Source organism: Blennius ocellaris (assembly GCF_963422515.1).
Source record: "Blennius ocellaris genome assembly, chromosome: 5".
In the NCBI taxonomy this organism is placed as follows: Eukaryota; Metazoa; Chordata; class Actinopteri; order Blenniiformes; family Blenniidae; genus Blennius; species Blennius ocellaris.
Window position 1 is genome coordinate 18,150,974 of NC_137654.1, and position 12,281 is coordinate 18,163,254.

At 44.6% G+C, this 12,281-nt stretch overlaps 1 protein-coding gene across 12 annotated transcripts in view; it reads left to right on the forward strand.

The window, feature by feature from the left end:
* kif1b (kinesin family member 1B) overlaps positions 1-12,281 on the forward strand; it is a 60,460-nt gene that overhangs the window by 939 nt on the left and 47,240 nt on the right. For 11 of the 12 annotated variants that reach the window (XM_080497245.1, XM_080497246.1, XM_080497250.1 and 8 more), the window contains exon 2: positions 579-735. In XM_080497245.1, coding sequence (XP_080353371.1) covers positions 630-735 — 106 coding nt within the window. In that variant the 5' untranslated portion in view covers positions 579-629. The remainder of the gene's footprint in view (positions 1-578; positions 736-12,281) is intronic. The other variant, XM_080497249.1, reaches the window with a different exon arrangement.

Sequence of the window (12,281 nt, forward strand, 5' to 3'; positions counted from 1 at the left end):
CTAGCAGACAAGACAGGCCCGGATCTCTGTTCTCCCCCCCCACCTCTACAGCCCACACACCAAATAGGGGAGATAGAATTTCATGGGCGTATGCCTCAGCAAGTATGGCTGACTGCAAGGACATGGAAAAACACGAGATATTTCAGCTATGTAGTCACCGTCTGCGGTGTGTGTGTATGTGTGTGTGTAGCTTCAATTACAAGAGATGCAATGGAAACCTGCGTTACATTTGGTTAATGCGTTAAGCTATGCATTAAACGCCATTGTTCCGTTTGACATTGCTCCCGTTAGCACGCTCCTTAAGCGTACTTTGTATGTATATGAATTAAATACACCGCCTTGCATCCTCTGTTGACTTGGTAAATATTTTGCTCAGCTGCTGTTTACAAAAATATTGAAGCGTTACAGAGGCTTTGGTCGCGGCCATATTTGTTGTAGGCTGTCATGACTGGGAGGGGTAGGCCTTTCATTGTGTTTGATGTCAAAAATGTATTGCATTGTGTTCCTTGTACAATCTGGCTTCTTTAATTTGTCAGTGCATTACAGTGGGCGTGTTTTTTTTTTCTTCTTTCCTCCAGGAGGGATTTACAAGGAACCTTACAGGGGAGACGGTCTTAAAACCCGCAAACATGTCCGGGGCGTCTGTAAAAGTCGCCGTTCGAGTCCGGCCCTTCAACACCAGGGAGACGAGCAAGGACTCGAAATGTATCATTCAGATGCAAGGCAACAGTACAAGTAAGTGGTACAACAGGGACACCCACACAGACCAAACACCCGCCACGTCCTGGGTCTGTGCCGGCCTCTTGTTTGCTGAGGAGGCTTTAGTGTGCCACACATGGTTCTTCCCTTCTGGGTTCTCGGCAACCAACAGCAGAATGAGCAAACTGAATAGTGGACGGTTGGGGGTGGGGGGGACAACCAGCCTGAAAGAGAATAAAAGGCTTACAGAGGGGAAAGTCCTCCTCCTCTGAAGGGGTCTGCATGCCTGAGGAGTCTCTGCGTGAGAAATGCTCAGTTGGTTCATGCTGGGAGATCCAGGGTCGTCACACGGCCTGCCCTACAAACACCCCCGATTCATCTGGGCCTTTATGGCACAGTCTGAACTCCATAATAGATAGGAGTCACTTTGTAGTTGGTGGCTAGGTTATAACAGGTTAGGTTATTAATGTACACAAACAGTTGTGAAGAGCGTGTTCTCGGCATATAAACTTGTAAAGAGAGTTAATCATTTACTTGATGACAGTTTTTGCTGTTGTTTTCAGTTTCACAAGATACTACAACCGCTAATTTGCAAAGGATGATTTGTTTGTGGTGGTTTCAACAGCTTTGCTCACTTTTCTCAACATATTCGCAGGATTTTTGATTTAAATTGTCACTTATAAATTTTTTTTGTTGAGGCACATCAGCTTCCAGCTACCAGCTTGTGAAACAAAACTTTCAATGAAAAAAAATAAACGTAACCCCAAAACTTGTCTTTTTTTTAACGTTATGAGTTCTGTTTGTTGCAGAAATATTGAATATTCTCATTATGTATATATTGTAATCATTCGTCACTGCCTGTCCACATGTCGAGTGGTCTGGTCAAGCAGGCGGCAGGGCCTCGCTTCAATTGTAGCATCTTATGTGGAATCGATGGATTATATGAGAGGACAAGCTACTGGAGGACCCAAATGTGGTTTGTAGCCTTGTGTGATTCAACCTGCTCGCTTGTGACTGTGAGTCATCGGGCACTGTGAAGCGCTCGCTGCCTCCTTAGTCATGACTGTGCTGCATGTCCACCTTTCAGCTGCCAGGTAAACGCGGGCTCCCTGACGTTAGCATGGAAACATTTAACGACCCGGAAAGAAGACGACGTGTCGCGGCGGAAACCTGCTCCGCCAGCAGACCCTCCCAAGTTCAGTCTGTCAGTCGACTGACTTCATTAGAATAAGCCTATATGAATCTTCCATAAGATCAAGCGTCCCCTGCCAGTTATGGCTCACTTGTCCTTTATCTCTCACACTCTACCAAAGACAAGCTTTGTGTCAAATCCTTACTACTTTGACTCCATATCTCTGCGGGTTTTTCATTATTCCAATGTCACTGGGGGGGGGAGCTGGAGGGTGACTCGTGGTTCGTGGCAGAGCTGCGGAGGAATATGCAGTCTTTTTTTGGGTTGTTTTTTTTTTTTTTTTTATTCGGCGAGTGTGTGAGCGTGAGGACGGAGGAGTAGGCTGCAGCACTGCCTACTCTAGCTCCTATCACATGGGCAGATTGCAGAGCAGAAAGGGAGGCTGGCAGGCGGCCATACTCTCCCTTCATCAGGACTTCGTTGCAGATGGTATGCCGAGAATGCTGCGTTATTAGGACGCTGCGAGGATGAATGGCACTGAGTTGCTCCAACATTTGGGAGGGTCATAGTGTTGAGACTATTTAACACGCGCTGCAAAACCCTGATCTTTCTGTTGCTGTGGGGGGATAGATCTTCTCACTTTCTGTTCATCATCGTCTAGCTTAGTCAGCAGGTCAGTTACTATTTCAGTTTTATGAGACCAAAAAATTAGGGTTGTAAGGTCTCATTGTCTTCTAGATGTGAGCCTGTATCTGTTAACCAATAACAGATGGGGCCTATTTAAACATAGTTAGTTACCACAGGTTTTAGTTCGTACTCTTGTCTTGTGTACATTTGATGTTTCCCAATTAAGCTCCGTCAATAGGCTGGAGAAGTGGCCATCAACTTGTTTGTCGTTTCTTCATTAAAGCAACCATGTTTGTTTATAAAATACTCTGTTCACAATGTCACACTTTCACCCAATATGTGGCTTTAGTCTTTACTAATACGGTACTGTGAACAAACACAGTTTTCCGCACGGATGAGTGTGCCTGCATTATTTTAGGGTGCTCTTTAGTGGCGGCTCGCCGTTTAAATGGGACCGAAAGCTGCCTGATGGAAATGGGACGCTTTCTGGAGTTGCTTGGTCAGCTCGTAGGTGTTTGGCAGATGTGTGTGTATGGAAGGCCGTGACACTCCCCTTATTGTTGTGACTCGCTCAAGGGCATTTGTGCCCGTCCATGTGCATATGTCAACAGTGCAGAAAAAGACAGAACCCCGGGGGCAATGGCAGGATGTGCTCTCTCTCTCTCTCTCTCTCTCTCCCTCCCCCCCCCCCCTCGCTCGCCCCCTCCTATTTTACCATGCACAGAGAGTTGTCAAGGATAGGGTGCAGGCAGAGGGGGTAGCAAATTGATTATCCGACGTGCAGTAGACGTGTCCAAGGCCTCCACAGGCAGACTGGAAATAAGCAAAGGCCTTTTTCAGAGCAGGCTCTTAAACATACCAGAGCTAATGTAATTATAAAGAGGTGACGCCACGGCCTGTTGCGTTTGGTACGCGATGGTCCTCCAAAATGTTGAATAACTCCAGGGCGGTCAAAAGCCTGCCTTCATTTGGACCCCGACGTGTTCTTCACATTAGTCTTTTTCTTCTTATGTAACCAATGTGTCATTATGTTCCCTTTCAGCCTTCAGCCCTCACCCTTTCATGTATGTATCGCCGAAAGTGGTTTTTAGATCCTGCTCAGATGAAATGTTTGTCTGTGGAACATTTTTTTCCCATATCGTCAGTATTTAAAATTTATACAAGCATAGTTATCTGGTGTTTGTAAAGGTTTACGAATAGGTCTCGTTTCCAAGGCCAACAGTCTCGCAAACGTCACGATTGAGTAGACTCACTCATGAAGGTCGTCACCACATCAATTAAACCTTCACCTTTCAGATGCAATTTTACCGGATATGTTTTCAGTGTGAGCTTAAGCGGATGGTGACCTTCTGACAACCCTGCAGGGACAAGTGTGTCTGGCTTCAGTATCGGTTACACAGAGAAGGTCGCTATCACCACCGTGGATGTAACACTGAGTGAACCCGTCTCATGTGAACGACTGGTCATTGAAGACAACGCTGGTGGGACAAGTGGGGGGGGGGGGGGGGGGGGGGGGGGTGTATTATGGCGAGCTGTGGGTGAAGGATGGTCATCCTCCTGCAGACGGGCCTGATTGACCTGATTAGCGCCGGTAATCCGCTGGCTTGTCCCAGGTCACCACGCCCTGCTGCCATAATCCCTGCGACCTTTGTAGGTGTAGGCGTGCCCACAGACTCCCACTCGACGCGTTACTTTCCTCCTCGCCTCACGTTCAAGTTGTTTTGGGTCGTCACGCGGTCCAAGCCGCCTTCAAGAGCGGACTCCCACATTCCAGATTGACCACCGAATGAGAAGGGAGGACAGGCGGACGTCTGTGTTCCCAGCCTGAGCTTTGTCACAGGACCATCATGCATGACGTGCAGGACCAGATTTTAAAAAGAACTGACCTGCAAAGGCACTTCAGAGAAAAAGGGATAAACTGATAAAAAATTGAAGGGACGGGCCATTTTAGTAGAATTATCTTTCCGAGTTACACAATTGCAGCAATTTTGTTTTTCTAACCTTGCCTTTTGTATCACCCATACTAAACGTTTTGAACGACCTAATTTTACAAGTATAATCTGCCTCAGCTGTACACCTGAATAGACTGTAGAGCTCACTCTAAACAAATCTCCCCATGTAGATCCATTACCTCGGGCTAGTGTAGGGTTCAACCTACCCTAAATAATACCAGGTGAAATGTAGGGTACATCTTGCACTTGTGCAATCTAAATAAAAATGACCAGCAACCTAATAAACAGGCTAATCACTGATCTACTGTGCTGCCGTCTTTATAAAGGAGTAATAATCATTAAAAAAAAAAAAAAGAAAAGATAACTGCACGTAGTGTTTACAAAAACAAATCCCTGTTACCTTATGCTTCTCTCTTGTTCGGCCAAAACATTGTGATTAAATGAATGAAAGCTTCCCCCCTTCTTAGACTTTACCTTTTCATAGAATCACATGCTCTGCTCTGCTTTGCTTTGCTTCCCGGTATTCTTGTCTTTGAGGTTTTTGGTGTCACTTTAGAAAGTTGTTTGATGTTAAGAGTTTAGCTCTCATTGATAGTGAATTTGTTACATTTGAGGAGCGTCGATGGCAACTGTATAAATGTGTTTGCGTGGATGAATGCTTATCTTGTTTCTACAGTGTTTGTTGTGTTGACAAGAACCCTCATTAGATTTTTCTTTGATGACCATTGTTTCGTCCATCAGAGCCACAAAAATTGTAATCTTCTGTAGAGCAAATGTGGCCAATGCGATCGGCATGAATGAAATCATTGATCTATTAACCGTAAGTTGGGCAGGTAAACCGCATACTATAGGGAAAACATGAAAACTGGAAGTGGAAGTGTTAACCACTGTGTGGCTTCAGCACAAATCTTCTTTTTTTTTTGGTGTTAATGTATGTTTTTGAATGAGAAAAAGCTACAAACATGTTGAGGGGCTGAATGCTGGAATGTACTTGTGGCAGAGGGGGGAAGTGATAAATACCTCCTCAAAATGAAGTGGATTTGGCTTTGTCGATGACTGATGCACTTCACTTCATGATTTGCCTATGTTTACGCATCATTATCCACTTTTTCTATCCTTTTCTTCCATTTTTGCCCCCTTTTAAAAATTAGTTCCCCTTTGATTTGGTGCAGCAGCATTGATTCGTTAAATATTTTAGGCTATTTTTTTGTCGCACACTGTAAAAACTTCAGAGGTCAGCATTTTGCCTGCGCTATAAAAACTTGGAAATGCCTCCTTCTTTGACAAACCCCCAGACTTCAAAAAAGGAAGGACAACATGATAGTCCACTGGTGTCACTCTGAGGTTGGATAACTAAATCTTTTGCTGGCATTCCGCTCCTGTTAACATCAGAGGGCTCGAGGATCAGCTCCAGATGTTTTCACACGTCAGGTATTACGTCTGCCAAAAAGCAGCCCGTCTGGAAAAGCGCTGTACTCGTGTGCTCATGTCTCTCACAAGACTCTGTTTGTCTTTTTAGATGATTGTGTAGAAATAAACTTGACTTTGCAGGATTTGATCAGCTGTTGTTTTGTTTCTGATTGTGCTGTATAAATACATTTACTGGACTCGTGCACAAGAGCCAGTCAAAAATGCATAGTCAGCATTGTGGATATGGCCCCTGCTGATTTTTTTTCTCCTGCCCCCACCCACGTCATCGACACAAAATAGTTTCCCATTAAGTGTATGGTTAAGCTCGGTGCCCCGTGTGAGCCTTTTTTGCACAAAGTGCGGGATATTGGAAGAGCCGACTGGATGGGGGGGAGGGGAATGTGAACGCAGCCGCAGCAGCGGAGACGTTGGAAGTCGTGCACGAGCGCGATTCACGTGGAGGGCAGCGTGAGGCAGCATCACATACAGTAACACTACAGCGGAGGACGTTATGAGGTTTCCGTCGGGCCGACGGACGCTGACAAAGACGTTACGATCATGCTCTTCAGATAAAACCAAAGCCATTATAATATTTGTTCTTTTGTCGGCGCGCAGCTATTGTTCGGATCTTTGGCGTCGACAGACAAATAATGCGTTGCATTTTCACACAATTATTTTAAAAGCCCAAAATCGGGGCCATCACGAGCTGAGACTTGAGGGATTTTGCTGCTGCGTCTTTGTAAATGTATTCCTTTTAGGTTGTTTTCAGACATAATCACTGATGTTGAGATGAGGGCTGTGTGGGAGTCGTGTCATCTGTTACTGCACTTGTTGTTCTTGTTATCTCTTAAGGGTTTCTTGTTTTTTTCCTTTACTTCAGTTGTATGTTTAGACTTGTTTAAATATTTGTTGGCATACTCAGCTAAACATTGTGAAGCTGTAGCCTCTCACCTGAATAAGGCTGAATAAAGGAGGTCTCACTGATGGGGGGGGGGGGGGGTTATATGGAGGCTGGATTGCAAATTTAAAGCTGAATGATGGATTTCTTCCAACCAGCTTTTGTCAACCTGACATTTGATGTATTTGCACAGGTGTGCACGCCAGCAGAAAGGCAAGTGCAGAGAACTTGAAAAGCTACTTCAGCACTGCCTACAGGCTACTTACCTTCAGTTTGGAAAAAATGGAAGTCACCTTGAGACATTTTGCTAATTAGCGAGCTGTAAATACAGGCCGAGCAGCTGTTGAAACTGCATGAAAGAGTTTAATGCCGTCGGATGACGGAAGCCTCAGTTTGGAGCAATGAAAACATAACCTTTCTTGAGTTACTCATTTATTGAATTGAGTTCATCATGAGGCAAACGGCCAATTTTATAACATAAAAAATATTGGCTAAAAGACTAAACCCCCCTCCCACACACACACACACAGCTCAAATGCAACGGCTTGGAGAGCTAATCCAGTAATATTTCATGGCCATGTTCCAGGCAGGTCACAGATCAGAGCTCACGCGTGGTTCAGCAGGTATATGTGAACTGCAGGGCAGGGGGTTGCTGCTCCGAGGTTATCGGCAGGTCAACGAAAGCCAAAATAAAACGCTTTCTAGAATCTTGAGCACTTTTAGAAACTGCTTAGCGCTTACATTTCTAAAATCATATCATCTAATCATCTTTTATGTTGAGTAGAGTGGCCGTTCTGGCCAGTTTTTAAACGTCACTGTAATGTTTTGTCAAATTGAAGATCAGAGATGGACTCCACTGTTTATATGACGGTTTATATGTTGCGACACCTCTCAGCCCTGATTTTGTGATTAAAAGGAGCAGTTGGGGGAAGAAAAAAAAGCTAAATAAAGGCATGTTTGTTTGAATGTTAAAGCGGTCCTGGCATGTACTCCTCACCTACTCTTTGGTTCGTTGCCAAAGTTGGGAGAAATGGCTGGATTTTCCCACATTCAATAGGAGGTTTTGTTTCAGTTTTGGTGCCCTCACTGACATGGCTCTCGCTCTTTCTCTCTCTCTCTCTCTCTCTCTCTCTCTCTTCCAGACTGTATTGTTTAGTCTCCTCCCACAGTCTGAAGGCCGAATTCACAGAGCTTTGCAGTCCAGGCACGGGTAGCTTGTTGGGAGGCATAATGCTTATTTTGTGTTTTATTAATGAGTAAAAAGTGGGGATGGGTTCAGCTGGGCAGTACAATATTTTTGGAAAACCTAATTGATAGCACGCAAGAGCATGACCTCGCTTTCATATTGGCCGCTGAGATCTTCTGCGACTCCATAAATGGAGCCGTTTGAACACTGTGCAGGCAATTAAGATCATTGGTTGTCCACACACTATCTGGCGAAGACATGCATGCAAGCACACATACAGGTTCACACGGGTTCGCATGTTATATTTCCGCCCTCCACAGAGAAAATGTAGGATGAAAGATGTTAGTCATCTGACATTTCTTCAGGCATACATCAGTGCCTCATTTTTTTTGTGCCTTTTTATTTTGTTTAGCTGTTGTTAAGCTGGGCATTGAAGAAAAACACTTGGGAATTGCTTGGATGCATGTGCGTGTTCTGTCGCAATGATGTCACGTCGCTTACGTAAACCCAGAAAGCATTTAAAATGAGACTTTGCTTGCTGTGTGGAGGCCAGTCGAGGAAATCCAGGTCACTGCTCTGCGAAATGGGTGCTTGTTGCGAGCAGTGAATGTAAGGCTCTCTGCTATTTCCAAAACATGCACATCCTGGTCTACACACTGCCGTTCTCACTCAGCTGCTCAATTTTTTTAATAAAAAAAAAAAAAAAAATCATAATTTAGATATAATATGAAAGACTTATTGGTCATTATCCATCATGTGAAGACGAATTCACAGCATCTATAATGAATGCCCCCCCCTGCAGATCTAATGTTGTCTGGTTTATTACCTCATCGCAGATTGTCAATATTTCTCTTGTAATTGACTTTATGATGGCGAGCAATGGCTGATATTTGCAAAGCGTTCAAGGGCAAGGCACCAATCTTAAAGTCAAACTGCCAAGTTGGAATAAGCATTTCTTTTCTGGTAAAGATGTTTCATCACCATTTCCTGTTAAAAATTTATATTTTATAGGATACTATGATTGAGCATACTATTATTTCACTTTTTTTTCACACATAGCAATCATCAAAGAATTGCTCATTATGACACTGGGTTCAACATTTCCAAATGGTAAATTAATTGCATTCTCTGTAGTCATGTTGAGGTGTTGTTTATGAAGTTAGGCAATCAGAAGCTTAAACGATCTCGTAGTTGTTCTTTAATTCAGCTATTGGCTCAATTGAATTTTTCTACTTATTGCACAACTTGCCCGCTTGAATGTTTTACAGCGTAAAGCTTTTAACCTCCATAGCAATGCAGGATTGCAAAGTTGAGCAATAAAGCTGGTGCAATGATAGGATTTCCTTTTTCAACAAATGAGGATGATTATAACAAAGCTGTTGCAGATAATAGTCAGCTGCCAGCCACATACGGCTATTTAACATTAACAGCTGGGTTTTTTTTGTTTTTTTTTTAAGTGCAATACACCCCATCCTCTAAAGCTGAGGTGGAGCTACTTTTCATGACCCTCAATGTCTGGGCAGAGGCTTCTGACCTCAGAGGCAGCACCTGCAGGAAGTTAATATCCAACCATCTTGCTCCACCTTTGCCATTGTGTGCTGAAAGAGCAACACATCTGTCCAGTTAAAAAAAGGGGACTGTAAAAGCTGAAATTCAGCTGGCAAATTGAAGCTGCTGGCTTTTTAAACTGCTATTCATTTTCTATTTTTCCATCTTTGATTTCATCGCAGCTCTGTGCCCTGTGCTGTTAACCCCCCCCTCCCCGTGTCATCACCTGTGAGGCTGTCTGGTATCCCACTCTCTTTGTTTGTGCTTGGCTGTTTGTTTAGCTCCTGAATGAAGCCCTGCTGGCTTTGCACGTTTTCTCTTGTCTGGTGGCTTCTCGAAGCCTCTCTGTTATCCTGGACTCAGTGAGTCTGTCTGTGCTCTGCTAATATCAAAACGCACTGGCAGCCCTCTGTGGCCATCGGTGTCTGTGGGCCGGGAGCAATGTATGGTTTGGCTACGAGTTCAGCGGAAAGGTTGGGCGGCTGAAATCCGTCCATTCCTTCCTGTCACTGACAGTCTGTCGGCATGCGAAGCACTAACTGCCATCTGCTGCTGTATAAATAGACGGTAGTCAGAGCTGGAACAGCTGGCGTATAGGCCAGGACTGTGCCCTCTCCCACTGCTTTCTAGCTACCCAGGCAACTCCTCGCACAGTCATTTTATTTGTTCGAATGTGTCACTTTTCCTGCTTTTGGGCTTCCCAATTAGAGGGAAAATGTCAATAATCCTACACTGACACATCTTTGAACTTTATCACCAGTCTTTATTCAGTCATCTCTGTGTTTTCTTGCTCGGGCTTGGTTTGGTTTTACATTTGTTGACGTGTTGTTTGAAAACACACTATTCCAAGCTGGGGGGGGGGGGGAAATCATATCAAAAATGTGTTTTTGAAAAACAAGATGTCCTGCTCTGACATTGGCCGCCATGTCCGAGCCCCATCACTCAGAAAGCTCTGAGAAAATCCTCTTATATTTGGTAGGTGGTAGGAATTAAAAGTATTTGCTGACCAGCTGCATGAAAATACCTCCTCCCAAAACATGGCATGCGTGCCCATATTTGTTGCTCAAATCAAATTCCCACTAAGCTACGCTTAGGTTTTTGTCAGAAATGATGAACTTGGTGTTTTTTTTGTTTGTTTTTTACTTTTTAATGTATTGTTTCTTGTTCAAGTTTTACATTTTGCTGACTTCAGACGTTTCAGTTTGAAAGTTTCTTCTTTCCAAACGTGTCTTTCTCTCTGGAAAAAGAAGGGGAGGGGTGTGAGGCCGCATGAAAAGGGTCATTGTGATAGAGGGGACCGGGCACATAAAGCCTTGTCATAACAGATTACCTAATGTGTTTTGCAGCCTCTGTTGTCAACTGCAGTACCCTGCATTCAGTGCTTTGTTCTGGTGTCTTCCTGTGCTGTTCCCCCACCCCTCCTCCTCCTCTCACCCAGCAGGAAGAGTAAAATGATGTGATCGGCCTTCTGAGTAGGAACCAGAATTCTTTTTGTCCTTCCTTTTTTTTTTATTTTATATTTTCAGTAAATACCTCCAATGTGGTGTACTCCTAATGCGAGTGGAAAAAAAAGTTCGGGCCGATGATGTTGGGGTGGGTTCATAAAGTTCACGACGTCCTCCCGACGAGACGAACTCCTTCGCCCGTCTGGAAAGTTCCAGCGTTTCTGACACGGGGGGGGGGGGGGGGGGGGGGGTCCTCGGGCAAGAGGAATATTGGACGGCTGTGTGGATAGGTTTTAATTAAAGGCCTCGCGGAATCCCCCGCCCCCCCCCCCCCCGACCACACGTGAAAGTGCAGCGTATCCAAGGGGGTAATCAAGATACCACATGTTTAGTTTCTGTTTTGGAGATGTTTGTATGTCCCGGTGTTGTGGCTGCGACAAGCTCAGCTGTTTGTCGAACGCGCTCGGCGGTGCTCACGCGCTACTTTTAGCCCGCGGCTTTGGGCCGCGTCCAGCGACAACCGTGTCACCTGTGCCGCAGCCCTGGTAACCGAGCCATGACAAACACTCGTCCAAAAAGTCACTGGATGCAACACACGGGGGGTGCATTTCTGTGGCCACCTCAGCATGTACCCCCCCCCCCCCACAAAACCGACTTTGCGCTTCCCATTTAAGAACGTATCGGTGTTGCTGCCGCTGCCGCTCGCGCCGTCAGCTCGGGTCAACAGCTGCTTCGTCTCACCGTCCGTACAGACCCCCGCCACAGGTGGCCGTGTGTAAATATGTATGTACATATTGTTATCATGGGATCACTTTCATGCCATGTATATGTGGATGTATTTAGGCTGAGTAGCTACAGTGTCTACTAAGTGTTTTTCAAGCACCTTCCACTTTCTGCCACATGGCCAGCTGTGACTCAGTTGGTTGCGTTTCAATCCTAAAGTTGGAGTTTCAGTGTGGGAACATCTTGCATAGCGGCTGTCAATATTGGTGTGTGAGTAAGTGGGTGAATGCGACTGGTAAAGCTGTAAAATTAACCATGACGTAAAGTTGATTCCCATATAGAATACCAGAGTTTCAACTGACTCATCAACTGAGCATTTTTTTTTAAGTTAATTGCTACAAAATACTGGCTCCCAAAGTGTATAAAAGTAAAAAAAAAAAAAAAATGGACACAACTTGAAATGGGAGATAACTTTATTGATGCACAATGCATTGCCATGTTGAACCTTTTTGTGATTGGTAGCGTGGCTTGCGGCCATAAACAGTGCAAACGCATTAATACTACGTCGGCCTGATTTAGATAAACGCTTTATTACACCATATCTTGATTTTGAGTCGGAAGCTAAATAACTTTATGAATAAAAACCATCCTATGAACTCCA